General features: G+C 53.6%; 1 protein-coding gene across 23 annotated transcripts in view; it reads left to right on the top strand.

Moving 5' to 3' along the window:
- The window catches only part of Dock9 (dedicator of cytokinesis 9), a 205,545-nt gene that overhangs the window by 94,833 nt on the left and 83,785 nt on the right, over positions 1-26,927 (top strand). For all 23 annotated transcript variants that reach the window (XM_060391628.1, XM_021644599.2, XM_060391642.1 and 20 more), the window contains exons 3-15: positions 2,039-2,128; positions 3,600-3,682; positions 5,589-5,658; positions 7,049-7,144; positions 8,131-8,265; positions 12,437-12,611; positions 13,463-13,530; positions 20,865-20,939; positions 21,790-21,930; positions 22,657-22,854; positions 23,177-23,299; positions 24,781-24,863; positions 25,354-25,476. In XM_060391628.1, the coding sequence (XP_060247611.1) occupies positions 2,039-2,128; positions 3,600-3,682; positions 5,589-5,658; positions 7,049-7,144; positions 8,131-8,265; positions 12,437-12,611; positions 13,463-13,530; positions 20,865-20,939; positions 21,790-21,930; positions 22,657-22,854; positions 23,177-23,299; positions 24,781-24,863; positions 25,354-25,476 (1,460 nt within the window). The remainder of the gene's footprint in view (positions 1-2,038; positions 2,129-3,599; positions 3,683-5,588; positions 5,659-7,048; positions 7,145-8,130; positions 8,266-12,436; positions 12,612-13,462; positions 13,531-20,864; positions 20,940-21,789; positions 21,931-22,656; positions 22,855-23,176; positions 23,300-24,780; positions 24,864-25,353; positions 25,477-26,927) is intronic.

Below are 26,927 nucleotides of genomic sequence, written 5' to 3'. Positions count from 1 at the left end.
TCCTGCCTTCTGTGCTAAAGGTACTGATGAGAATGACCACGCCTGGCTTTAGTCTCCATTGATTTAGAGTTGTTTTCTTTCTCAAAGGAGAGTGTCCGGGCCTGTATGTAAAACATTCCACAGAGCTACTGAGCATGTTTGCTCGCTGCTGAGGGACAAGGAGTGCTGTTAGGGAGTGTCACACACAGCCGGCTCCTGGGTTCACAGATCTGCCGGCAGCTTTGCCGCATATTCTTTCTTGCCTGCTGCTACCTCGGGTGGTGGTCTGGTGACCCCAGTCACAGCCGTCTTTCCTCAGAGGAGCCACAGGCTGAGCCTGACATGTGGAGTTAGATTTTAAAGACGCGGAAAGAGCCGGGGAACCACGCTGAGGAGGTGTGGGGTCTGCGGCCACAGCGTGGCTTCATTCGGGGTGCATGGGCTCTGATGGGCAGCTTTCCCTGTCGTGGTCACGCAGCACGGGATCTGGGCACACGGGATCTCGTGGTCGTGGTCCCGGCTGCCGCAGTCTGGGCACAGGGGCCGTCTGCCGAGGCGTCTTGAACAGCGTGCTCTTCTTTCCCGTTTTCATGCTCATCTGTCTTGCTGGCTTTCTTAAAAACAGCTTTGTAACACAGGCCACTGTTTGAAATATTCACTGACAAGGCCCAGGACCCTACACGCTCCCTGGAGGCAGTGTATGGAGACTTACCCGCACAGGGCAGGGTGGAGGACAGGAGACACAGACATCCTCGTGTGCTGAGGAAGCCATAGTCTGTACATGGGCTACAAGGAGTCTCAAAGCCCTGCAAATGCAGGGGAAGCAGAAGCAGCTGGGGAAGCAGCCAGGGAAGACTGGAATCTGAGGCTGACTGACTGGCAGTGGCACAGAGCAAGTTCACAGATGGCTCTGAAGGAAGCCACACAGCAAGAGAAACAGCCAGCAGTGACGAGCCGCCCACAGAGTGAAGCGCTGAACCAATTAAGCACAAAATGCTCCGGTTAATAAGTAGACCAAGGAGTTTGGAAGTTCTCAAATAAAGAAGTACAGATGGCCAGTAAATGCATGAAAACCACGTTTAAGGGACTGTCATGGAGAACAAATGCAAGCTAGGTGGAGATTCCCCTACCACAGTCAGCGGCTGGCATTAGGAGAAGGAGGGCCAGGAGAAGTGGCTCAGTGACCAAGCGTGCTTCCTGCTCTTGCACAGGGCCAGGTTCAATCCCCAGCACCCATGCGGTGGCTCCCCACCATCTGGAGCTTGAGCTCCAGTGGATCTGGTGCCCTCCTCTGACTTCTGTGGGCACCAGGCATGCACGTGGCGCATACATACGCACAGGCAAAACTGTCGTGCACATAAAATAAAATAAATCTAAAAAGAAAAAAGGTCAAGCTACACGCGGTGGTGAGGATTTGAGGGGCATGGACCCAAGTATAGTGTGTGGAACTGTGAGTTGCCAGGAAGGCAGCATGAACTAGAACTACCCGCTCGACTTAGCTGTCACACTCTGGGTGTACAAAGACTAAGCTGGTGTGCGCAGGGATAACGGGGATCTGTCTGCCGTGGCACCATGACAGAGCTGCCCTGCAGATCCCTGGGTAAATGAGGAAAGCTTGCTGTTAGTCCACAGAATCGGAGCTCGGGGCAGGAGGGAGGCAAGCCGCGCTCAGGGAACAGGTGTCGCCGGCACTCTGCCGTCTAGAGGGTTCTGTTGTCGCTGGTTTGCTTTGTGAGGAGTCTGGGAAGACAGGCTGAGCCAGAGGTCAGAGCGTGCCAGCGTGGAGAGGCCTAGGAACCCGGCACTTCCATCACGTCAGTGTGGCATCCCTAGTAAATTGGAGCATTGGTGAACTGCAGCCCCTGAAGCAGCAGGGGCTCCGCCCTTCAGAGGAAGGCTCGCTGTGCGGCTGCCTTTGGTAACTGGCACTTGGCCAGCCCGACGCTCCTGTGGGCAGCTGGGAGGCAGCTGTGCTCACCTGCAGGGCATGCAGAGGGCTCAGGGCCGCGAGGTGCACCGTAGCTGTGTCTTCACCAGCTTGCTTGCTCTCTGTCCGCAGACGGCCATCCTGAGGCGCCAGGGCAGGCACGCGCGATCCACCGTCCCCACAAACGCAGAGCAGGAGGCACACAGCTTGTTTGTCACCGAGGTGAGTTCCTGGCAAGGCGGGTTGGAAAGATGTCTCCTCCTTCCCCACACTCTCCTTGTTTCTCTGTGTGGAGCAGAGGTAGTGACCTTTCGTGGTCAGCACCATCAGAGGTAGTGACCTTCCATGGTCAGCACCGTCACAAAGGTAGTGACCTTCTGTGGTCAGCACCATCACAAAGGTAGTGACCTTCCGTGGTGAGCGCCAAGGTGGATGTTTTCAGAGCACAGGACAGCAGGATGTCTGCAGAGCGCCTGTAAGTGTCAGGAGCTGTCTCTGAGGCCTCTCAGTGGCTGTGGAAGCCCGAGATGCTCAGCACGCCTCAGGTTCTCCGGCTTAGCTGCTGTTAGCTTGAGGACCCAGTGATGGAGTCACCCTCGCCACCCTGCGTGGGCCCCAGAGTCACTCTTTCATGTTTGAACACACAAATAATCCGACAAAGAGGCGTCACCAGTAATGTAATTGTGGTTCCCTCTGCGCTTCTTTAGTCCTCCAGACCCTCTGAGGAAGAGGTCACTAACTCGTTGCTGTAACTCTGCTTCTTGAAAGGTTTCTTCCTTTTAGAAATGAGTCTGGGGCCTCATGACCTGAGTGTGACCCCGGGGTCCACAGCGGAAGGAGAAAGCCACCTCCACAGCTCCCTGACCTTCACACACGCGCTGCTCACACACAAAGTTAAATGGACAGTTAACTGACTGCAGCCAGCAACAGCACTAGTTCTGACAGTAGTAAGTGGCACAGACGTGCCCTTTAGCCTCACTCACGCTGTTTGCTTTCACGTCCCAGTAGAGACATACGTCCTTCTCTGACGGTGTGAACCAGCTCAGCAGGTAAAGCTTCCTGCTGCCTCGCCTGCTCCCCTGAGTATGCTTCTGCACACCCACAGAGTGCAAGGAGAGAGTTGACGCTGCCATGCTGTGCTCCGGCCTCTCCGTGAGGACAGGGGCGTGTGCATTCCTGTATGCAGCTTGCTGTGATAGGACAGCATGGCCAAGAGTGAGTGACAGGAGTGACAGCTTTAAGAGAGAGCATGTCCCACTATGCGTCCCTGACCTTCACGGTTGAGAGCCTGGCAGGCAGCCTGGGCGCTTCAGCAGTGACCTTGATTCACAAGTATGAGCCACACCCTCTAACAAGACACGCCCTCTGACAGGACACACCCTCTGACAAGACACTTCCTCTGCAGGACACCTCCTCAGCCTTCCCAAACAGGCCAGGGACTGGGGACAAATGTCCGGCCTGAGGCAGACCGGCATGCCGCGAGGGCGGCTCTTAAAGGCAGGCGCGCACCGGCGCTGTGGTCTAGGTGTTGCCGTGCTGTGCTCTGATGCTGCTGCGGGATGGCTAACACTGACCCTTGAGACCCTGCCTCCCGGGATCCCGAGTCGGGGTTCGGGGCCCCCGGGGGTGGAGTCAGTGACTGGCAGCAGGCGTCCCTGGGCGTCACAGCTGACTGTCCGTGTGCTCCCAACAGTGCATCAGAACCTACAACTCCGACTGGCACCTTGTGACCTACAAGTATGAAGACTACTCGGGGGAGTTTCGGCAGCTTCCCAGGTGAGTCCTAGCGGGGCGAGGGCACGGGTGCGGGCGTGGGGAGCAGTGCGGGCAGCAGGCCGGGCTGTGGCCTGCACAGGGGACCTGTGAGAGTCTGTGCGGCACGGCCAAGCACATGCGTGTGCTTTCATTCCGGTCTGAAATGCTGTGTGGAGAATCATTACATTTTCAGTGAGGAGTGTAAAAGATGAGGCCGGTGTATTGAAGTAGTGTGGAGCACGCTGTGCCCACTTTCCCCAGCGTTGACTGATGTGTGAAGGAATGGCTTCAGCATTTTCATCCACATCTAACACCCTTGCTCATCTTCGTCCAGTAACCAAGTTGTGCTCTCCTCCCACCGTCCTGCCCTCTTCAGCCAGGCCTCCTTCCACCTGCCATTTTTATGACACACGTCATGTGGCCAGGGTTCCTGATCACATGGTTATCCGAGCACACCCTGCTGTGAGCACTCCCCCCCCAACCTGTCTGTCCACATACCACCAGGCACATTCTTTTATGTCATCTGTACCTTGTGATTTTAAGTGTCTGTGGAAAATTTAGGCTCATGAGAGAGAAAGTGTGTGTTTCTGTTTCTGAGACTGGAATAACTTCTGTGATATGAATATTTCCAGTTCCACTAGGTTGTTTTTTTAGGGCCGAAAAAAAATGTGTGTACTTATTCACCCACTGACAGATACCTAGGGGTGTGTGTGTGTGTTTCTTCAAAAGAGTATTTTGGAAAAGAACCATGTGAAGAGAGCTATAGTAAATACATTTTGTTTAGAGAAGGTGAACCGGATGCAGTCTTTCCCAGGTTGGTTCCCTGGCTCTGTTTACGCTTTGGCTGGTCCTGAGGCAGAGCACAAGCAATCGTGTTCATTAGGCTTGCCACAGAGGGCGGCAGGGTGAGCACAGTTAGAAAACACCCTCCAGACAGCTGGCAGAGGGCAGTGCAACGGCCCGTGGAGGGGGCTGCCTGCAAATATTACCTCTGCGATGTGACGCGAACCCACGTTAGCACGGGGCCCCGGCCTGCCCCGGCCGTGAGACGTTGCCCTCGTGTGCTTTTCTCAGTGCCCTCGCATTTGTTTTCCTGTGTGTGGTCAGCCCCTCCTTAGAGTGTCCAGCCAGCGTCCTGGTCGGCCCTTTTGAAGCAGCAGGGAGAACCCTGCTGGCATTATTTCCCTTGTGGATGGGTTCCTGAGCTGTGTGGCTGCCCAGCGCTCACCTGGGGATTTGCAGATAATTCCCATCAGATCCAGTTACTCTCCCTCCTTGTCTTGCTCGTGCTATCTCTGTGGTTGGCACATAACTACCCGTATTGTGTGTCTATTTTGGGTAGATTTTAACTGTTGGATGATTTTACCATTTAGCACCAGTGTGAGTTTCCAACTGAGTGGAGCATCGTAGTTAGCAGTGCGGACTCTGGGCTGTGTCTGGGTTGTCTTTGCCCTCTGTACGCCTCAGCATCTCCTGTTCAGGAGTTAGAACAGCTCCTTCCGGCTTAGATGAGTGAGAGGGCGTGTGCAGAGCGCACAGCATGCCTGGCACACAGCTGTTCACATAACTGGAGTGCCTGCTGTTACAGTGGTTGGCCCGGCCTGCCATTAACCCCTTCATCACCTTCCATCATTAGTCTCTTAAAATTTCTGTGACTCCCGCTTCATTTCTCTGTCCTGTTTTATATTAGAAGTTGTCCCCCGGGTCCTCTCCTCGTACCCACCGCTTGCGCGCGGCCTCCTCGCCGAGCCAGCTGTGCCTCATTTGTAGTGTGGAGCTGTGACTGCAGTCCTGGCTCCCCACTCGATCAGCAGTGGCACAGATCAGTGGCCACCCCCGGGCATGCTGTGGGTTGGTCCCTCTGAGGGACAGAGAAGGACTCTGTTCGTGTGCAGTGACAAAGCGAGTTTTCTTCTTCCTTTTACAGCAAAGCGGCCAAGTTGGATAAGCTCCCTGTGCACGTGTACGAAGTCGACGAGGAAGCTGACAAGGATGAGGTAGGGCTCCCGCTCGCTGTCAGCCCTCCCCTGAGACGGCGATAGGACAGGCTCTGAGGAAAACGCCGACCTTTAAGCCCAAGCAGGACTTGGGATGTTTAATGAAGCAAAGGAAGAGTTCTTCCTTGGATATATTTTCCGATTGACTCTCTTAAGGCCCTGTGCTTTCATGACTGCTTAGTGCCTCGTGTTTTTGTTCTGATAGACTTGCAAAGGCTTGGATCGGACCTGACTGCACTGTTGAAGGAGATCAGGCCTTAAAGTTAGATTGTTTCCAACAGGCTCTCTTCTGCTGGCAGCGGCGGGATGAGGCTATTTCCCAAGCGGCTGTGTTAGTGCAGTCTGCTTCGTCCAGCTCCCCGACTCTTGGACGGGCCTTAGAGAGTGTGCAAAGAGGGTGGGCCCTGACAAGGCCCTGCATTCCTCGTCCTCCCGTTGTGAGTTTAGTTGTCTCCCAAGCACAGTATTAACCATTTGAAACATTAATAGTAGAAACCTGTTTTTGAAATAGTCCTAAGAAAAGTTGCACAGCTGGGCTTGGGAGCACACAGGGCACACCTGTAATCCCAGCATGCACTGGCAGAGGCAGGTGGACATCTGTGACTCTGAGGCCAGCTTGGTCTCCATAAGGACTTCTGGGCCAGCCAGGGCTGCACAGTTTTGTTTTGTTTTTTTTAATTTTTTTAAGGTGCTGATTTTAGGGGCAGGAAGACCTTTGTAGGCCGAGTTGCCTTTGTTTGTTTGTGGTCTCTTGGGCGTGTCCAGCCCTTATTGCTATGGCCCTGTGTTGTCGTCTCTATAATCCCTACTCTGTGCAGAACCCAGAGAGTTTCAGGTAACCTAACAGTTTTGTTTTGGGCCACATTTATGTCTGTCGATGGCACATGCCTGAAGAGGGTTCGGTGCCCACCAGCTCTCAGCCAGCCCTCACGGGTCTCAGTTTTAGTATGCAGCAGTAGCTCCTGCCTCTCTCCCTCCCCCTGTTGCTCTATTTCTCCTCTCTGTGTTGTCTTCTATTTCCTTCTTTATTCACCTCTCCCTGAATCAGGCCCCTGGGAAGGTTTTCAAGAATTTGCTTTTGTCCTCTAACCTCGGAGGGGTGTAGCTTGAGAAGGTTTTTCGTTAAAGGCAGAACAGTGGAGTGTGGGGAGGAGGGGAAACTTGGCGGAGCATTCACCTGACCTCTAAGGGAGCACGAGTCCCAGAAGTGTGGGCTCGTTTCTCCTCCACTGGTAAATGGACGTGAGCGTGGCCTGGAGGCACTGAAGTCCTGTTAAAGTGGCAGTTGCCTACCACGGCACAGATGGAGTGATCTTCCCGTTGGCGTCACTCACAGACAACCCTCCCCTTACGGGGCACCGGACTGAAAGTGTGCTCTTCTGTCTCCCAGGATGCTGCGTCCCTCGGGTCCCAGAAGGGCGGGCTCACCAAGCACGGCTGGCTGTACAAGGGCAACGTGAACAGCGCCATCAGCGTGACCATGAGGGTAAGACAGCTGCGCTTTAACCCATGCTCACTGCCCCTCTGGGGCCTAGGGTACCACGCAAGGTGAACGGACATTCAGGTCCCCACAGAAGGGCGATGTCCTGGTGAGGTGCCACCATCGCCACGGCCCGAGCACCTCCCTGCCCTCACAGCCCCTGAGCACAGGTCGACAGAGGGGTTGCCACGGACGGGGTCTTCTTCCCTGTCTAAACCGCGTCTCTCTACCTCGTAAGGTAAAGTAAGCACTCCTGTGGGAAGTGTCCTGTGAAAGTTAAGCCAAGTAAGCATCAAAAGGAAGATGGCGAACTCTGAAGGCCACCAAGAGAAAAGCAAGAGTGAGGCGCAGGGCTAGGAGCATTTGCCACTCTTCTCGAGGACCTGTGTTCAAGCCCCCAGCTCTCCAGTCAGGCAGCTCACAACTGCCCAGAACTCCAGCTATGGGGCACTACACCCCTGGCTTCCACAGGCACCAGCACTCACACGTGCTCACCCCCACAAAGACACACAGACACTTTACACTTTAATTTAAAAATTAAAGCAGAAAATAAAGTAGTATAAGAAGTGGAGAAGAGGGCAGGATGAATCGTAAGGGTCAGATGAACACAGAGATGTAAACCTGGAGGTGCTGACTGCCCGGTCCCTGAGGCTCAGAAGTCCTCCGGGTCCTGAGCGGAAGACAGCCCCTGCGGTGTGAGTAGGGGGCCCTGGGCTTCCGGAACATCTGTGTCTTCCTGAGCCTTCCTCTAAAGATGGACCTCCCCTCCCCCCACTTGTGGGTGATGGTGTTAACAGCCCAGGCTCTGGGTGATGGCGAAGCCCGAAGGCACCTTGGCATGCTTGTGGGCATCTTCCTGCAGCCGATTGGCCACCAGGAGCACGGGCCAGGGTCATGCTGGGTGTGAAGAGTGCCGGCTGGCGCTCAGAGCTGAGGGCTTCTCAGTCCACCGTCCACTTAGAAAAAAGCTGTTTGTGGCTTTTCTTTTTCAGTCATTTAAGAGGCGGTTTTTCCACCTGATTCAACTCGGAGATGGGTCCTATAATCTAAACTTTTATAAGGATGAAAAGATCTCCAAGGAACCCAAAGGCTCCATATTCCTAGATTCCTGCATGGGTGTGATCCAGGTGAGTGTGGGAAGGTCCGTCAAGTTTCCTGCCCTGCGGGGTTCTGCGCATGGATTAGTGGATTCGGGCAAAGGCTTCCAAGCATGGCTGTAACTACAGAAGAAACGGTACACAACCTGAAAGCAAAGCTTATTTTCCATCGTTTGGAAGGTGGCAGGACACTGTGGTACAGGAGCTCTCTAGTGTATGAAGTTTTGTTTTTTAAAATAGGGTTTGCATGCCCACTTGTAATCCCAGTCCTCAGGAGAACGAGGCAGGGGGATCTTAGGTTGGAAGCCAGCCTGGGATGCCCACATCCTAACGTGGAGGCTGTCCCGTGTCACAGTTCACAGGGTGTGAACACACAAATGGCCTGGGCATCAGAATCTGCCTGGGGAGCGCAGAGTGCCAGGCATGAACGCACTTCTGTGGTCCTCAGACAGAGGGGCTGTGTGACCAGTCAGCAGTCTCCCTGTCCGCCAGACAGTACACCATTCAGTCTCAGCAGAGCCTCCTCCAGTGGCCTTAGCTTGAGTGCCTGAGAGGTTGGTGCTGGGGCGCCCCAGGAAGACAGCAGGGACAAGCCCTCTGCTTTGGCCACAGGTCTTTCCGTTCGGGTATTTACACCCTTACCGTCTTCATCCTCTGGTGAATGTGCTCCTCATTGCAGTAGGGAAGGGCTACAGCGCACCCTCACTCTCCCCTCACTCACCCCTCACCCCTCACTCACCCCTCACCCCTCACTCTCCCCTCACTCACCCCTCCTCACTCACCCCTCACCCCTCACTCACCCCTCACTCACCCCTGCTCTCACCCCTCACTCACCCCTCACTCACCTCTGCTCTCACCCCCTCACTCACCCCTCACTCACCCCTCACTCTCCCCTCACTCACTCCTCACTCACTCCTCACTCTCCCCTCACTCACCCCTGTTCTCACCCCTCACTCACTCTTCACTCACCCCTGTTCTCACCCCTCACTCACCCCTCACTCTCCCCTCACTCACTCTTGTACCTCTGCACCTCCATCCTGGCTCCCCCAGAGCAGCCATTTCCAGCTTCAGCTCTGCTCCACTCTGCTGAGGACTTCCTCCCCCCTGCAGAGCTGCACGTGGGGACCCTTCCTCCTCACCCTCCTCACCCTCCTCACCGGAGTCTCTGCTCCCTGTGACACAGGCTGTCCTGTAGCCTTGGCCTCAGTACAAGTGAAGGGTGGCCTGGACCTTCTGGTCGGCTGCTTCCGCCTCCTGTGCTGCCAGGAGGCCTGGGCGTGTTGGGCGCGTTCTGCCAGTGACCCACACCTTCAGCCCTGCTTTCTTCTTTCTGTTATTGCTCTGATTTAATTGTGTTTATTTTGAAGGAGAAACCCTCTAGTTTTTGCCTAAGAAACTTGATGTAATGGTAACTTGGAGTTACTCTGTCTGAAATTCCTTTTATTCTAGTTGTGCTTGGCTCCTTTTTTTTTTTTTTTTTTTAAGAAATCTTAAGAAGTTCTTTGACCTCACAAACACCAAAGCACTGCGCTGTCCTCCCAACACCATTTAGGAGTTGAGGGGCGTCTGGTGCATTTCCTGCTGTGAGTGCTGTGATCACTCTATAATTAAAAAGAATGATTATTATAGGAGGGGTTCCGTACCAAGCGCGTGTGCGTCAGAGGAAACTTGGTGGATCCTTCTACCTGCCACCACTACACGGGCTCTGGGAACAAGTGCAGTTTGCCAGGCTTATGAGACTTCTGCCGTTAGCTGCTGAGCCGCCTCCCTGGCCCCGATCCCATCCTGCATTTTCTTAAATTTAGGAAAATAGAGACATAACGAATGTGGAGCCTGGGAACCCCTCCAATGTCCGTCTACCTGTAGCTCTCACCTGGGTCTTATCCTAGACACATTCCTATGAGTCCTAGCCTCTGGTCTCCATGAACTCTGGCGAGCTGGCAGACGCCGTGTTCGCGTTCCTCTTCTGGGCCCCATACAGATGCTGAGTCCACTGTTCTTCATCTATTTTTCCTCTGTTGGGGCTCACAGCCATGCTTGCCTTGTCTGAGCAGATTGTTTTCATCAATTTGTCCAGTGCTCCGGCAATTAAGCTTCACCTTCGTCAGGAGTGAAAATTAGCACTCCAAGTTAGAAGCGTGGGGGTGGGGCAGAATGAAAGTGAGCGCCAGCAGACACAGGGCGTGCAGCAGGAGGGACTGCTGGGGGACCTGACAGCTGCCTGCTGGGAGAGTAGAGGAAGCACCTCCTGCAGCCAGCCTGGAGGAGCACTGCTGGCTGTCCAGAAGAGCAGGAACACAGCTCCAGGGCAGGACCGAGACCACAAACCACTATCCGAGCCCCAGGTCAAGACTGCAGCATGACTTCACATTCCTTGAAAAAGTGTCTTGAGCAAACAGCCAGTAGGTGGATTCCCTGCCAGCGGCAGCTCCTGTGCCGAGACCAACAGTGTGCCTCAGACGGTCAGTCAAAGTAGACCAGCGCACGCTGATTAACGGTGTCAATAAAAAGCATCAGAGTGATTCATGAATGCCAGTTGACCGGTTTTCTGTTCCAAGCTTCAGTTTCATTTGTGTGAACTGAGAAACCTCAGGGTTATTTTTTTCAGCTGAATTTTTTGGCATAGTTGAAAGCAAAGCTGGATGCATTTTTCCAGCCTTGTTTTGAAGTAGGAAGTGATTCTTTGTGTTTGACGGGAGTGTCCTGTTTCATGTCCTCGGCAGTGCACAGGTGTCAGTGAGCTGGCTAGCCCTCACCAAACCTCTACATCTTGGGTATATTTCCGACTCTGAGGTCAGTCTTCAGTCTGTCCCTGCAGATTCTTTTTGCATGTGTAGCTCATAGCATTTCTCATCTGCTAAACTGCATATGTCTTCAAAAGTATAATTTTCTTTTTATGCTTACCTGTAACTAAAGCCCATCTGTGGTAGCACACACATGTATCTCTCTCACCTGAAATCCTCACTTTTGAGAACGGAATTGAATGGAATTTCTCGTCTTGGCTAGTTTTCACATAGCTGCTGTGGGGGTCCTTTTCTGTAAGGATTGTGGGAGTGACAAAGAGGATGGGCAGCCTCTGTTCCCCAGGGGCCAGTGCTACAAAGGTAGACAGAAAGGGACTCGGGGCTGGGAGCACAAGTGTGTGTCCCGGCTTTCGGGTCAGGTGGCTTGGGGGTATCTGAAACTCCAGCTCCAGGAAATCTGACGCCTCTGGCCTCCAAGGGCATCTGTGCACACACTCATTCATCCACTCACACACATGAGCATACACACACACACACACACACACACACACACACACACACACACTGTAATATAACTAAAAGAGTAAAAATAAATGTCCAAATTGAAAAAAGCGAGAGCAGCAAGTACCCTCAATCACAGAGCCACCTCTCTGGCCCGTGCCTTCCAGAGGATGTGGGTTCGATTCCCAGCACAGACACGGCTCACACCAGCTCCAGTTCCGGGCATCTGCTGCTCTCCTCTGACCTTCCTGAGGATGGGCCACACATAGGGTGCACGCACATTCATGCAAAGGCGCTCATGTACATAAACCAAGTCAGCAGATCCTTCTTAGCAGGTGATGGCTCTCAGCTGGGAAGGCTGAAGTGGACGGGGTGGCCTTGAGGGTGCTCTGTGTAAGATAGCAGCATTACTCAGTAGGGCGGGCTGTCCTGGGCCGACAGTAGAGAGGGGTATCCCGAGCTGTGACAGGAGGGTGGGCTGTCCCGAGCTGTGACAGTAGAGAGGGGTATCCTGAGCTGTGACAGGAGGGTGGGCTGTCCTGAGCTGACTGTGGGTGGGCTATCCCGAGCTGTGACAGGAGGGTAGGCTGTCCTGGGCTGACAGTAGGGTGGGCTGTCCTGAGCTGTGACAATAGAGAGGGGTATCCTGAGCTGTGACAGGGTGGGCTGTCCTGGGCTGACAGTAGGGTGGACTATCCCAAGCTGTGATGGTAGGGCGGGCTGTCCCGAGCTGTGACAGGAGGGCGGGCTATCCCGAGCTGTGACAGGAGGGTGGGCTATCCCGAGCTGTGACAGGAGGGTGGGCTGTCCTGAGCTGTGACGATAGGGTGGGCTGTCCTGAGCTGTGACAGGAGGGTGGGCTGTCCCCTGAGCTGTGACAGTAGGGTGGGCTGTCCTGAGCTGACAGTAGAGAGGGGTATCCTGGGCTGCATACAGTGTCCTTGTCTCCACCGCAGAACAACAGGGTGCGGCGCTTTGCGTTTGAGCTGAAGATGCAGGACAAGAGCAGCTACCTGCTGGCCGCAGACAGCGAGGCGGAGATGGAGGACTGGGTGGCCGTGCTCAACAAGATCCTGCAGCTCAATTTCGAGGCCGCCGTGCAGGAGAGGCGCAACGGGGACCCTCACGACGGTAGGCCACGGCACTTCTGAGTGTGCGCAGGGGCAGTGAGAGCCTTCCACGGGGAGTGTGAGCCAGGGTCCGTGCGGTGGCTCCCCGCCACAGCAGGCCGCATGGGAGACTGCCCAGTGAGTGTGAGCGAGTCCAGGTGACCAGGAGCCACACAGGTGACCAGGTGACCAGGTGACGAGGATTAGAGCCGTGGGCGAGTGGAGTGGGAACCACAGCGACACAGGGAGGCAGGCCTGGCCGTGTGTCAGCGAGACCTGGGACACACTGGCCCCCGGCTCGGGTCTCACCTGAAGACGGAAATAAGGACAGGGCTGCGGCCCGGGGGGTGGAGTCGAGGCTTGGTGCCCGAGCCTCCCTTGCTTGCAGTACTTCAGCCCTGTGCACAGCGGGGGCCTGCCGCACCTGGGGACATCACAATCCAAGGCCGTCCTTGGCTCCAGAGCACGTTCAGGGCTAGCCTGGCGACGTGACATGCTGTCGTCAAGCAAATAATAAAAATGTAGCTCTGGACTCTGGCGGGGCCATCTTTAAAGCGGCTCGGTGCCCTGGTGTCCTGTTTGGAACTTTCAAGGCCAGATCCCCATGTTTTCCGTGTGTGTTCACACTGAGCTGATCTGCACCCTGGCTCATCTCCAGATGACCCCCCGGAAGCCTCTGGTTGGGCATCACAGGTTCCAGTGGGGGTGGGGGTAACTGTGCAAGGTCTCACAGGCGCTGCACCCGCTGGCCCTGGCCCTGGGTGGCTGGGGGTGCGCATTCGTGCTCCTGTGCCCGTCAGGTGAGACAGCCTCGGCTAGGGGCCAGCTGAGATAGCCTCATCTAGGGTCAGCTCATCGCTCTTGCCATTTCAGACGAGGAACAGAGCAAGCTGGAGGGTTCCGGTTCCGGTCTGGATAGCTACCTGCCCGAGCTCGCCAAGGTGAGGCGCCCTGCTAGTGCCGTCCTCTGCACCCGAGTGTGTGTCCTTCCGAGGCCTGTGGCGGGGCGCTGGTGGGAGCGGTCTGTTTCCAGAGAACCGTGCAGAGTGCGCTGCCGTGGTAGTCAGCACCTGAGCGCTGACGCCACCAGGTGCGCACCCAGTGCCCCGCGCTCTCTCGCGCGCAGGCTCCGCCTCCTCCAGTTACACTCATCACTGTCCTAGGTAGACTGTGAGCAGCACGGCCGCGCTCGGGGAGGAAAGGGTATCTTAGCTCACAGCTCTGAGCTCACACTCACTCACCAAGGGAGCAAACGGGGCAGGACCCCAGGGCAGTGAACTGGAGGCAGGGGCCAGGGGAGCACTGCTTATGGAGGACACGGGGAGTACTCCCTGAGGTTGTGGGGAGCACTCCCTGAGGCCACAGGGAGCACTCCCTGAGGCTGTGGGGGAGCACTACTTACCAAGGCTGTGGGGAGCACTCCCTGAGGCTGAGGGGAGCACTGCTTGCTGGTTTTCTCCTCATGGCTTGCCCAGCCTCCTGTCTCAGAGCACTCAGGACAGCCGGCCCAGGGTGGCTTTGTCCCTCATGAGCTGGGCTGCCCCTCGTCGGTCATCCACAGGCCAGTCTGATTGGGGGCATTGTCTCCACTGAGGCCCCCTCTGCTCAGCTGACCGAGCCAGTGTCACCTGACATAGGGAGCCAGCACACTTGGGTGCTCTGCCCTGCTCAATAGCCACGGTTCCCAAGAGTGTGCGTGTGTAAATCTAGTCACTTCAGCTAAAGAGGAGCTGCTGGAGTTGCAGAACTTGTTCCAGGTCACCTGAGACAAACACAGCAACAGAGCCAGGCTCCTCATGCACTTTGTAGTTTTGAGAAACTGAGTCACTGAAAAGTACAGAGCACGGAGCAGCCGCTTCACCCATGCTGCCATACCATTACCTCAGCAGAATTGGCCTCTGGACAGTGAGGGCAGTGAAGGCCTCCTCAGGGCAGTGAGGACAGTGAGGGCAGTGAGGACAGTTAGGGCCTCCTCAGGACAGTGAGGGCCTTCTCAGGGCAGTACGGACAGTGAGGGCAGTGAGGGCCTCCTCAGGGCAGTGAGGGCAGTGAGGACAGTGAAGGCCTCCTCAGGGCAGTGTGGACTGTGAGGATAGTGCAGGCCTCCTTAGGGCAGTGAAGACAGTGAGGGCCTCCTCAGGACAGTGAAGACAGTGGAGGTAGTGCAGGCCTCCTCAGGGCAGTGCGGACAGTGAGGGCCTCCTTAGGGCATGTGCAGACAGTGAGGGCCACCTCAGGACAGTCTCCCCTGCACCCCAGCCACAGGCACCCCCTGGGGTGCCTGGCTCTCACGCTGTTTTCACATGCATGCTCACTGTGGTAACTGTTTGGACGTTGCTCTACTGTTTATCTTGCCCTGGTGTTCAGCAATGCCACATTTCGCCATCTTGGACATACCTGGTCGTCACTTTTCTTGCACATGTAAACATTTCACTCTTGGGCTGTCTGCATTTCTCTTACTCTGAACAATGCTACTACAATGACTGTCCCTGTCCTGCTCCCTATGTGAGCATCTGTGCACACTTCTTTTTAAAAGGAGAGCGGTGTCTTTGTCCTCACTGTCCCTTCTCTGTGTTACTGCCTTTCTGCTTTCTTTAAATAATAAACTGAAACAGAGACTGCACACACCCACATGCTAAGCACTGTAATAGAAACCTGCTGTCTATATAGAATTGCGGACAGGCCACCATCCAGCATTGACCTTTCTCAGAAAGAACTCTCCTTCCTGCTTGGAATGCAGAGTATTGTTTTTCTTCAGGACTCGGCTGTTTCCACAGTCTTTTTAGCACCTGCTATTACAGCTAACTTTAGAGTCCCTATTGTAGCCTGGCCTAGCCGGGGGGGGGGGGGGTGTCGGCTTCTGGCTCCTCTGCTTACGTGTGTGTGTGTGTGTGTATGTGTGTGTATCTGAAACTCAGGGCCTTGCACTAGTAGCACAGTGCTCTCTCACTGAGCCGCACTCCTGCCCCGTCTTGTTAGGAGCCTGGGCATAGTTTGAGAGCCGTATGTGCTTCTTGGCCTCTGGGCGCTCAAACGTCCCCTGAGGTTCCTGCAGCGGCGTGTTTGGCCTGGCCTGACTGGTATTTATTGAAGCAGCGCATTGTTGCAGTCTGGAAATCAGAAAGGGACTTGCTAGGCATACTCAGTGAACAGAATGGTTTCCTCAGACAAAGCTCAGGTTATTGGAGCCCAGTGTTGGTTATTTAACTTCTGTATTTTCAAACCGTCACCGGAGGCTCACGTAGGAAGAGTGAAAGCTCAAAGTCAGCCTGGAGCATAGCAAGAGTCTATCTTAAACAAAGCAAAGCAAAACCAACCAAAACTCCGATTTTTTCCCTATTAAGAATAGGGAGTTTACTTTTCTCTCCTGCTACCTGGCCAATGTAATTTTTCAAAGGTAAAAAGGAAAAAAACCATGTTGTCATCCTGTCAGGGTGTCGGTACGAGGACTGTTAGACGCGTGGCTCTGCTGGTCACATGTGCATTCTGGTGGCCTACACGTGTGCAGTGTGAGGGACCAGGCCCTAAGTGGAGGCGCACGCCTGCGCCTGGTCGCTGTGTGGTCACCTGTGCCTGGCCCCAGCTCGTGTGTACTTGTGGAGAAAGCATGGGCATAGGCTACAAGTGGACATCCTGTTTCCGGGAGGACTTCGGGGATTACACAGTTAGCTGAGGCGGGGCTGGGAGGGATCAGGAACAGAGGGGAGTTTACTCAGGGTATGAGGAGGCCACAGTAGCAGAGGCCAGAGCTCTCTGATGGCAGCTCAGGCACACTGAAGGTTGTGGGGATCCAGGCGAGCAGAGGCCAGCTGGAGGTGTCACCTAGTGGCCGCATCCTCCCGGACGGCTAGCCATTGTCTCTCATCCTGTTGCTCCAGCCTCTGTTTTCCACTGTGACTGAGACTTAGCCAAACAGGATGTGCCTGACAGGAAGTAGTTTCAATGCAAAATAACTGGTGTTTCATTCTGGACTATTATGGCCTGAGCTCGTGAAGTGTGTGAAGCAGACCTGGATTTTCAGGGTCACTTGTATGTTCTGGATGCCTTCTTTATTTCCTTGTACCTGGAGTCCTGGGTGTTGTACTGTGTCATATCAAGGACATGCAGAATCTACCCTAAAACTGTTTTAGTAGATGTGGCAGAACACACAGCCTCCGTCCTGTAAGTGTTTGTAGGTGCAAACCCTCTGTAAGCCAGAGAATGGGTTTCTTCTGAGGTCACTGTGGTGCTGTCTCTGCTTGCTTGGATGCTGGATGACACGGAGGGTGCGTTCCCCTCTTGTGTGAAGGTAATAGGAAGAAAACCGTCAACTCTCTCAATGGATTTCCTCCGTGTTGGGCAAACAGCAGCTCGCTGTCTCCTTGTCTTCTGAGGAAGAGACAGTTTGATTGGCTCCAGCTGCTCCATTCAGTTTATTTATCATTTTAAATCAAGGAGTTTTCTTTCCATATAAATTTTCCACAGCTAAATACAGGGCAGAGCGTGGTGTCTGCCACCTTACAGTCTCGCTGAGGCTGGGGAGGGATGGGCCGTGGTCAGCAGGGCCTGTGGGAACCCGTGTGGTTTCCTGGACACATTTTTATAGGAGTTTGGAAGCCAAGTTTGTAACAAACACTTCCTTCCCCAAGTCCCAAACCAGAAAGCTGTGCCATTATTACCCAGGGGATTGGCTGCTACGCCTCCTAATTCTGGACTGCTCTAGCCTGGCTGCATCGTGGGGTGAAATGTCACAGAGGCAACAGAGGCGTTGTGGTAGCCTTTAAATTAAGCAGTAGATAGTCTCCGGGGGCTGGAGAGGGGGCTAGTGGTGAGGAGCTATTTTTCCAGAGGAGCTTGGTTTGGTTCCTAACGCCTGCATGGTAGCTCACAGGATCTGTGTGTCTAGATCCACAGGACCAACACCGTCTTCTGGCCTCCCAGGCATGCCCAGGTCCGCAGACGTGCATACAGGAAAACTACCATATACACAAAAACATTTTAAAAGTTACACATCCTGGCCTCAGGGGATTTGGGTGACTGTTTTATCTCATTTTTTTCTAAATAACTCATAGTTAAATGTTTTTCCTATAGTATACCTGTGAAATAAAATTGGCCATAGATTTTCCACTTCAGATTGTTTTGTCTAAAAAAACACTTGAGCTGCACCACTGTCTGGAAACTTGACCGCGTGGGCCGTAACTACTGAAGATGAAGGAGGCATGGGAAAGGCGTGCTGTTGGTGGCTGGGGCTAGCACTTCCTGCTTTGGGGGGGTAGATGTGTTTTGGCTGGGTCCTTCTCTTCCCTGACTTGTGTGCAAGTGGCAGTTTCTAGGGAGGGTCGCTCTGCTCTTGTCCATTTTCCTCACATCGCTGTCTCTTCTGAACCTAAAATAGAAAGCAGGCCGTGGCCAGGGTGGAGCAGCGCTGTTTGAAGGAAGCCTCCTGAGCCGCACTTTCCAGACCCACCTGGGGCTATTTTCAGAGCAGGGCTGTGTTCTGCCACTCCGAAATGTCTCAATTACACAGTCTTGGAGTAATTTTTTAACAGCTGTGTTTTTGTGGACACTTAGGCTGTGAACGTGCCTGGTGTCAGTACCTTTACTGAACACTGACTGAAATCTTACTTTACGCTTCCTGTTGCTGACGCCACCCCATGCTGTGTAAAGGGTGCGAGCTGTTCCCTGCACGGCTGTCCTCCCCTTCCTGAGAACCCCGGTGGTAACTTACCCTGATTCCACTTGCACCAAACTGAGCCTAGGTGGAGGGTGCACAGAGTGAGGTTCTTAGTTATTCCTAAAGGCGTGCTCATGATTTACCATTATTTTGATAGTTTTTCTACCACTTAAATCTGCCCCATGGTGTCCCTCGGCTTGGCACAGGAGGACTCTGCAGAATAGCCTTGTGATGGCGCACACGCCAGTCACGGCTGCAGTGGTTCGTTGGTGAACAGTGTCATGTCTCTTGGGAACACTGAGGTGATTTTCAGTCTTCAGCCTTTGTAAATGGTACAGTTGGCACCATGACACAGAGTCCCAGAGCTCTTGCTGCAGGAGGACTCCCCAGACTGCGGTTTCTAGGTCAGAGATTATTGTGGTTTGATGTTTTAAATGTTTCTTGGCCCTCAAGAGGATAACAATTTAAGCCGGGCGTGGTGGTGCATGCTGTGATCCCAGCACGCAGGAGGCAGAGGCAGGGGGAGCTCTATGAGTTCAAGGCCAGCCTGGTCTACAGAGAGAGTCCAGGGCAGCCAGGGCTACACAGAGAAATCTGTCTCAATAAAAGTATAACAATTTACATTCCTATTTCTCTGCCTATTCCCAAAGTTTTTTTTTTTTTTGAAGACTATTTTGCTCTACTTCAACATGTTTTTCTGCTCCCTGTTCATATTTTTTTGTATGTTTATGTTTATTTTCTCTTTGTGGTTCTGCTTAATCTTTGGCCTGTCTGTTCATTTTCCTTTTTCTTGTGAGTAATATATATATATATATATATATATATATATATATATATATATATATATATGTATATTCCCCTTTTGTCCTTAAGGGTTTGGGCTTTTAAACTAGATGACACACATTATAATATAAGCTTCTTTTTAATGTTGAGACTTTGGAAAAAGTACTTAGGCCCTTTCCTTAGCAGCTTATCTTTGTTGAGCATGGATAATAAAAGTAGCAGCTTTTGAAGGTGTGTGTGTATCTGTTTGCATTGTGGTGCTGGGGATTAAAATGGAGGCAACACACAGGCTCCGCATGTGCACTGTTACCACAGCCCTGGATTGGGAAAAGCTAAATGGACACTAAGGAGAGTATCTACTTCAGACCTAGTATACAGCTCCTAGCCCTGATGGTTCCCAGGGGCACTCCCGAGCCGTCACCTGTTCTTTGGGCTCAGTTAAGTAGATTGCACTTGTGTGTGTCCGTGTGTGAAAGGAAGGTAAGGGCTACAGAGGGAAGGGAGGTGACACGCCCACGTGCTCTGTGCAGAGAGAGCCCGCCTCTGCCACAGGGACCAAGTCTGGTGGGAAGCGCAAACAGCAGCTGTGAAGACTGTCCCTGGTCACCAGGACGTCACTCAGTAATGCCGCCACGGTGACCGTTGCTGGGCAGGAGCCTTCTGCATTGTCTTGTGTGTTCTTTTCACCCAGAAGCTAAAAGGCTAGGCAAGGAGGCGGAGCTGGTGATGAGCGTCATTGCATTTACAATGGTTAAATACTGTCATGGATGTTTGTGGTGTAGCCAAGGACCCAGTGTAACAACCTAATGACCGAAAAGTTAGTGAGTTCTTAGTACCTCGTTGGCTCAAGTTAGAAATACAGTAATAGACATCACTTGACTCTCAACAGCAGAGACGGCTGCCTTCTCCACTGTGGCTGTCACTGTCCCATTGTCTAAGTCAGAAAGGTGGCTTCTGTCTTGGGGAGAGTACCAAAGGAGAAGAGGATGTTATAGTCAGAGCCCCTGTTATCTGTGGAAATGAAGAGTGTGACTACCAAAAAAAAGCGCACACAGACATGACACATAGAGAGGCTGAGGCGGCTTGACTCTTCCCGACCGGCTGGAAGCCTCTGCATTTGCCCTCCAGATCCTGCGTCTCCAGCCTCAGCATGTCTGTGTCCCTCTGTGCCTCTTCTGCCTGTTACTGTGGGTTTGAGGCCTCCTGTGCTCTGAGGAATTTGCACTCCCAAGCCTTCCATCCTAGCCTGCATGCTGGAATTCTGTGTAACTCACATCCATGGCCATCTGCGGAGACATCTCAGCCTCCCCAGGGAATCGGGGACTGTGCTGTCTCTTCACAGCACCTCAGCCGAGCTGCCCATGCCACAGGGCATACCCCTTGGTTGCCCCTGCCTCCCAGAGACCAGCCAGGGTTCAGGTCTGCTGCAAAGAGATACTGTGATCAAGACAAATTATAGAAGGAAGTTCTTTCGGGGCTTGCTTACAGTTTGAGAGGCTGAGGGTCCAGCGCGGGGCTGGGAGCAAGGCAGTGGCCAGGCGGGCCTGGTGCTGGAGTAGTAGCTGAGAGCTGAAAGCCCACCAGAATGCACAGCTGCAGGCAGAGGGAGGAAGCCAGCATGCAATGGTGTGGGCTTTCGGGATTCTAAAGCCCAGCGCACGTCACTCAGCTGCTGTAGCACCCTCCCTCCCTGGTTCCAGCGACTGAGGCTGAGCGTTCAAATACGGGGCCGTTCTCACCCAGACCGCCACAGGCAGCTTTCAGACACTCAGATACCTCTGGGGTCGGTGGGGAGCAGAGGATTTCTTCAACTGTAGACTTTGTGTGTTTTGTCCACAGAGCAACAGAGAAGCAGAAATCAAGCTGAAAAGTGAGAGCAGAGTGAAGCTGTTTTACTTGGACCCAGATGCCCAGGTGAGAGCTAATGTTCAGACTGTAACTTCAGGAAGGTTTGCTCTTCTGCGTGCTGCTGAATGCTGAGAGCTGGGTTTAGTCAGCCTCCCGAAAGGCAGCAGCCTGCATCTTTAGGTCCACGCCGATCGTTGTGCAAGGTGCACCTTAAAACAACCATTAGCGTGGCCCGAGTGACTGTCGTCACCCAGACGCAGGAGCACGTCTCAGCCGTGTTCCCTGATACCCACATCTGTGTCCCAGCAAATGTGATGTGATGAAGATCACCAGGGCCCATGACGTGCGGGTAGCTCAGGGTTACCAAGAAGGGACAGGGTTCTGCTCTGCTTCATCCTACCTGCCGTCTCCTCTTGTGGCACTTTCCGTGGAACAGCCCCTCCCTGTTAGAGTTAATAATAACCATTTTCTGTGTTTCCTCGCTGACTTCCTGTTTTCTCACTGTGCTGACTTGCATATAGCGCGAACCTTACAGTTTTAGCCATTTGAAAATATAGTTCAAATTTAAAAAACTAAACATAACTAGTTCCGTGGTGTTCGGTATATTCTCTGCGCAAGCACAGCACCATCTGTCTCTGAAGTCCTGAATGTTTTCACCCTCCCAAACTGCTAACAGCCCCGAGTGACCGCTGCTCCGGCTGCAGTCTTTGTGAGTCAACTATTCAACCGCCTGTGTGGAATCATACAGAGTTTGTCTCTCGTGTGTTCACTTGCCTAACGTGTTTCCAAGGTTCATCCATGGCTGTCCTTTCATTGCTGTCCTTGTTGATTGATGATTGAGTAGTGATTGACTATTTCACGGTGGATTTTTAAAGGGAGCATGATGTGTTTACATATCCACGCTTTCTTCTTACAGAGACTCGACTTCTCGTCTGCCGAGCCAGAGGTGAAGCCGTTTGAAGAAAAGTTTGGGAAAAGGATTCTTGTCAAGTGCAATGATTTGTCTTTCAATCTGCAATGCTGCGTCGCCGAGAACGAGGAGGGACCCACGACAAATGTAATTTTCCTTCTGAAAAGTGCAGGTTTTAAAAAGTCATCCTAACACATCAGGGACCAGAGTCTCCTCTGGCCCACACCCCCTTCTTTAGAGCAGTGTCGGAGGTGCAGGAAAGCCCTCCTGGTCGAGAGTGTACCCTCACCTGAAGCTCCAGGCGGGTGTGTCATGAGTCAGTCACCTGGCCAAGGGAGCAGCCGAGGGAGACCGGAAGCCAGGCTGAGGGAGGAGGAGCCGTCTGCTCTTTAGTATCACTGTAGCTTTCTTTCCAAGAACTCCGCCTTCCAGCACAGTCTGCAGGAGCCTTTGTGAGGTTCAGCTGGATATATTTTTAATGTGGAGTAATTCCAGGTGTCATAGGCTTCTCCCTACACTGCAGCTGGGGTGTGGAGTCTCACAGACAGGTACAGGCCTTACACTGGGGTATGGTGGGGTTGGGGGTGGTAGGGCCAAGGATAGGATGGCAGGTTTAAGCTGCTTGTTCCGGGACATGCGTTTCATTTTAGCTGTCCAAGGCGATTAGCTGTGTTGTGTGTGGAGCATTTAAGAGCAAAGCTCATGACAGGATAGTGAGTGTTTGTTTTTTGAAGGGCAGCATGACAGGAGCAAACATTTCCTGTCTAGTTCACTGGAGGAGACAGTTGTGCACGCGCAGGCTTGTCGCTCTTACGCAGGGCTTCTCTTCTGAGCTGTCTGTGCTCACGGCATTTTGTCAATGTTTTTGTTCAGGTCGAGCCTTTCTTTGTCACCCTGTCCCTGTTTGACATCAAATACAACCGGAAGATCTCTGCCGACTTCCACGTGGACCTGAACCACTTGTCCGTGCGGCAGATGCTGGCTCCTGTGTCCACAGCCCTGCCGAACGGTGGCCAGAGCCCGCCTGCCTTCCCGGGTGCCCTCCTTACGGCCATGCAGTACCCGAGACAGGTGGGCAGCGTTCACACCCGGTGGCCCTGCACGTGCCGGGTGGTGTGCTAGGAAGTGCTCCGTGAGCCCTGAGTGCGCCAGCGGGCGGGCAGGGTGTGCAGCCCTGCAGGGAGAACAGACTGAGGGACAACGGCGGGCCTCAGTCCGTCCCTGGCGGCTCTCCCCGTCGCCTCCACCAAGTGGGCTCTGAGCAGCTCGAGGCTGGGCGCTGGGGCGTTTGGCGCCGTCTCCTCTTTGGCTGGCCTGTCTCACTACCCTTCGCTGCCCCGGTGGTCAAGGGATTTCTTGTGTTCATCTTGGAATTGTGCTGTTTGTCTCCTAGGGGATATTTTCAGTCACGTGTCCTCATCCGGATATATTTCTCGTGGCCAGAATCGAGAAGGTTCTCCAGGGAAGCATTGCTCACTGCGCTGAGCCGTATATGAAAAGCTCAGACTCCTCTAAGGTAGGAAGGCTTTCGTGCCATGGGACTAGAGCTCTGCCCCCGTGCCCACACAGATGGCCACGCTGTGGCCCCCCGGTCCCCAAGCACAGACGGATTTGCAGCCAGAACTGAGGCCTGACAGCGCCCCAACTCCGCAGCCGGGAGGACTGCGCTCAGCTGTCAGCAGATCTCCTGAAAGCCCTGGTGGGGCACATTCACGCGACTAACAGCCGCTTCCCACACACCCAGGGCCTTCAGGTCCCACCTTGACTATGCAAGCCTTCACACCTGCAAACAGACCACTGTCACAGGGCAGGAAAGTGGGGACAGGGGTTGGCAAGAGATGCAAGTCATTGTGTATGCAAAGCCAGTGTGTATGCTGTGTCCCAGCAGTCCAGAACAAGCCAGGATTGCTGATGAAGACAGCATGTGCACACAGGAGGCCTGAGCAGTGGAAGGCCACTGACATGGCCAGTACCTAATCCTGTTTTCGCAGTATGGGTCTCCCAGATAGTGGGAATCTGGAAAGCTGGGACAGCTGAGAATGCTCATCAGCTGTTTGGGCACGGAGACTGGATATTAGCATCACAGTGGCTTACAGTTAGCCCTCAGTCAGAAAGCGCTGAAGTCTAGAGGAGAGGTGCTGGCTAGAGAGGCTGCTGCTGCCTGGAGAGGATCCTGGGAAATGCGGTGTAGTTCTGAGGGCCGCTGCCAGGGGCTACAGAAAATGGAGAAGTTGGAACCTCCCGCTGGTGTCAGAAACACCTCTCCATGTGTCAGGGCTCTGGTGGGAGCGTGTTAGTGATCATGTGATGGTAGTTGCTCTGGCTTTGTAATGCCAGGTTCACGGGACCCTCAGAGACCACCAGGAGACGACTCGATGCAATAGCAAGAGAGCTTTATTACAAGAGCGATTGAACTTGGGACCCAAGTCTCACTGACGCAGCAGTAAAGAAGTGGGACCCTGAGCTCTGAGTGAGCAGGGTTTTTAAAGGGAAAGTCTGTGAGCAGGGGATTTCCATGACAGCAAACAGGGGGGCACATGTTTCCATGAAAGCAAACGGGGACACATACCTTGATGTTACAGGATTAGGTAAAAGTTAGAGGGGCGAGGTGACCTTCTCTGAGGCACAATTGTCTATGGCATATGCCTCTCTGAGGCACAGTTGCCTAAGACATACGATCACAATGGCTATTCTTCTAAACTGTATCTGAAACATTGGGGAGGATTTTACCACCCGATTCCCAACCGATTCTCATTGATTATTGCCAGGGAGTTTGTCTCTATTTTCTATGAAGTATTTATTCTGTGATATTTCCTGGAGGCTGCTGCTAGAAGAGTTAACTTGGTTTTCTGCCAGTTGCACATTTTGTGATATGTCCTGGTACCTGAATTCAGTTCCCAGTCAAGATGGCTCTTTATTTCAAAATGGAGTTATACCCAGGCTAACTTAAACTCTTCAGCTTCAGCCCTCCCATGGCTCTGTTCTGGTGTGTTCCAGGTTGCTCAAAAGGTGCTGAAGAATGCTAAGCAGGCGTGCCAGAGGCTAGGCCAGTACCGAATGCCGTTTGCTTGGGCAGCAAGGTAAGGGAGACTGGAACTGAGAGGGACCGATGGACAGATAGACCAGCAGGTGGGCAGGCTTCCTGTCGGCTTTGTTGCCCTGAGTCAGACATTCAGATTGGTGAAGCGGAGAGCAAAGACTCCCCATCTGGAAGCAGGCTAGCAGGGGAGGAGAGACGCTGGCCGAGCGAGAACAGCGGCCGTCCTGCAGCAGGGCCGGAGGTTGTCAGAGGGCCCAGGCCCGGCGTCCCGCCGAGGCCTCCCTGTGCCCTTTCCTGCCTGCCCTGTGGAGGGAATGTAGTTTCCTCAGTCCGAGCTTTCACCTGGAACTGTTTTCTGTGTAAATTGAGTTAGGCCTGGTTGTTCCCATTACTGCTCGCTGCACATGGGGATAGTGAGATTTTGTTGGCCACAGCCGGCAGAATAGTAATTAGCCTGTGTGCAGAGTGCAGGATTCTCGTTCGTTTGCTCTTTGAAAAGCGAGTCTTGAAATGTTTTTTCACCATTCCAGGACACTATTTAAGGACACGTCTGGAAACCTGGACAAAAATGCCAGATTCTCGGCTATCTACCGGCAGGACAGCAATAAGCTCTCCAATGATGACTTGATGAAGCTGCTGGCGGACTTCCGGAAGTGAGTTTTAGGGTGTGGCCCGTTTCCATACCTGAGACTTTTTATGGTCGGGAGGGGGTGCCTAGGACAGTCACAGAAATTCCATCACGCGGAGCTCCTGAGGGGCAGGTGGGAGCAGAAGTGGCAGGGCATTTCGGCAAGTCTAGGAGAAGGAATAAACGGTCTGATTAACTTTACTCCTTGTTTTGGTGACATGAGGAGGGTAAGCTCAGGCAGGTGGGAGACAGCCTGACAGAGCCGAGTCAGGAAGGGTCACAGCGCAGCCCCTGAGATGATCAGAAGCACACTACTTCAGCTCAGGTCACAGTCCCCAGGCTGTGGCTTCCTGCTAGGTGTCAGGCCGAGGAGGGCAGAGGCCCAGCTCCACAGCTGCCAGGATTCTGACCCGCAGACTGATCACCTCTCCTGGAACCACTGAGCAAATGTGGGGAAAGGTGGTGATTTACATAATCTTGCTTTGCTGGTCACTGTTTGAAGTGCTTTGCCCACATTAATGGACGTATCATCCCTGAGGCTCCTGTGACTGCTGCAAAAACCAGGTCTCTGTAGAACAGGTCTCTGTAGAGAGGTGCCCCGGAAGAGAGCGAAAGGAGTGCTGGTGTGAGCACGCAGCCTCGAGTGTAGGGAGAGCCGCTTTCTGCCTCCTCCAGCTCCCAGGGCCTCTGCTCACTTGCAACCGCATGGCTCCAGATTGCCTCTGTCCCTGTGGCCATCTTCCTGGCTTCACACAGTGTTTCTCAGAAGTGATTTTCACGTACAGTTGGGGCAGAAGGAATGACACAGGGTAGGGCAGTTTCCAGTGAAGGTACTGGAACTGACATTCACTCACTTGGACCCGGTCCCTGACGAGGTCTGTGGGAGGAGGCCGTTTGTCCCCGGACGGTGAAGCTCCCTACTCTTGAGCATGTAGTATTTGTAACAACAGTTTCTGAGTCACTGAAGAAAAGGAACCGAGCTCCACAGCTTTCGGAGGTTTACTCAGGGTACAGGGTGTGGGGTGCCAGTTGTTCACACGAAGAGGTAGGAAAGGCTCCCTGTGTCCAGATGACTTATATTTGCACAAAATTCAATGCCAGAGTGTTGATTTCTGCTGAGGTGTGTTTGTGGGGTGTCACTAGGGGAGTGCCCAGGGTGAGGATCCGGGGAGCGTGGCAGACCCATTTGCTGGGCACTTGAAGCCTCCCTCACAGAGCAGGGTGAGTTTGAGCGGAGCTGGAGCGGTTCTGGTCAGACTCTTGTCACGGAAAGCTAAGTGTGTGGAGTTCCCCGCTGGGGTGTCAGTGAGTCGCTGGTTAGGTCAAGTACAAACTGAGGGAAAGGACAAACTCGAGTCCCCGACAGTGATCGTGCAACTTACACTGGGCACGCACTGCGCCACGACGGATGTGTGCGCGTAGTCAGTGATCATGGTGCAGGGAGAACAGGCGGAAGGGGCTCCGTGCTCACCTAGT

Source organism: Meriones unguiculatus, chromosome 9 (assembly GCF_030254825.1).
Source record: "Meriones unguiculatus strain TT.TT164.6M chromosome 9, Bangor_MerUng_6.1, whole genome shotgun sequence".
In the NCBI taxonomy this organism is placed as follows: Eukaryota; Metazoa; Chordata; class Mammalia; order Rodentia; family Muridae; genus Meriones; species Meriones unguiculatus.
This window is presented reverse-complemented; position numbering and strand designations above follow the sequence as displayed.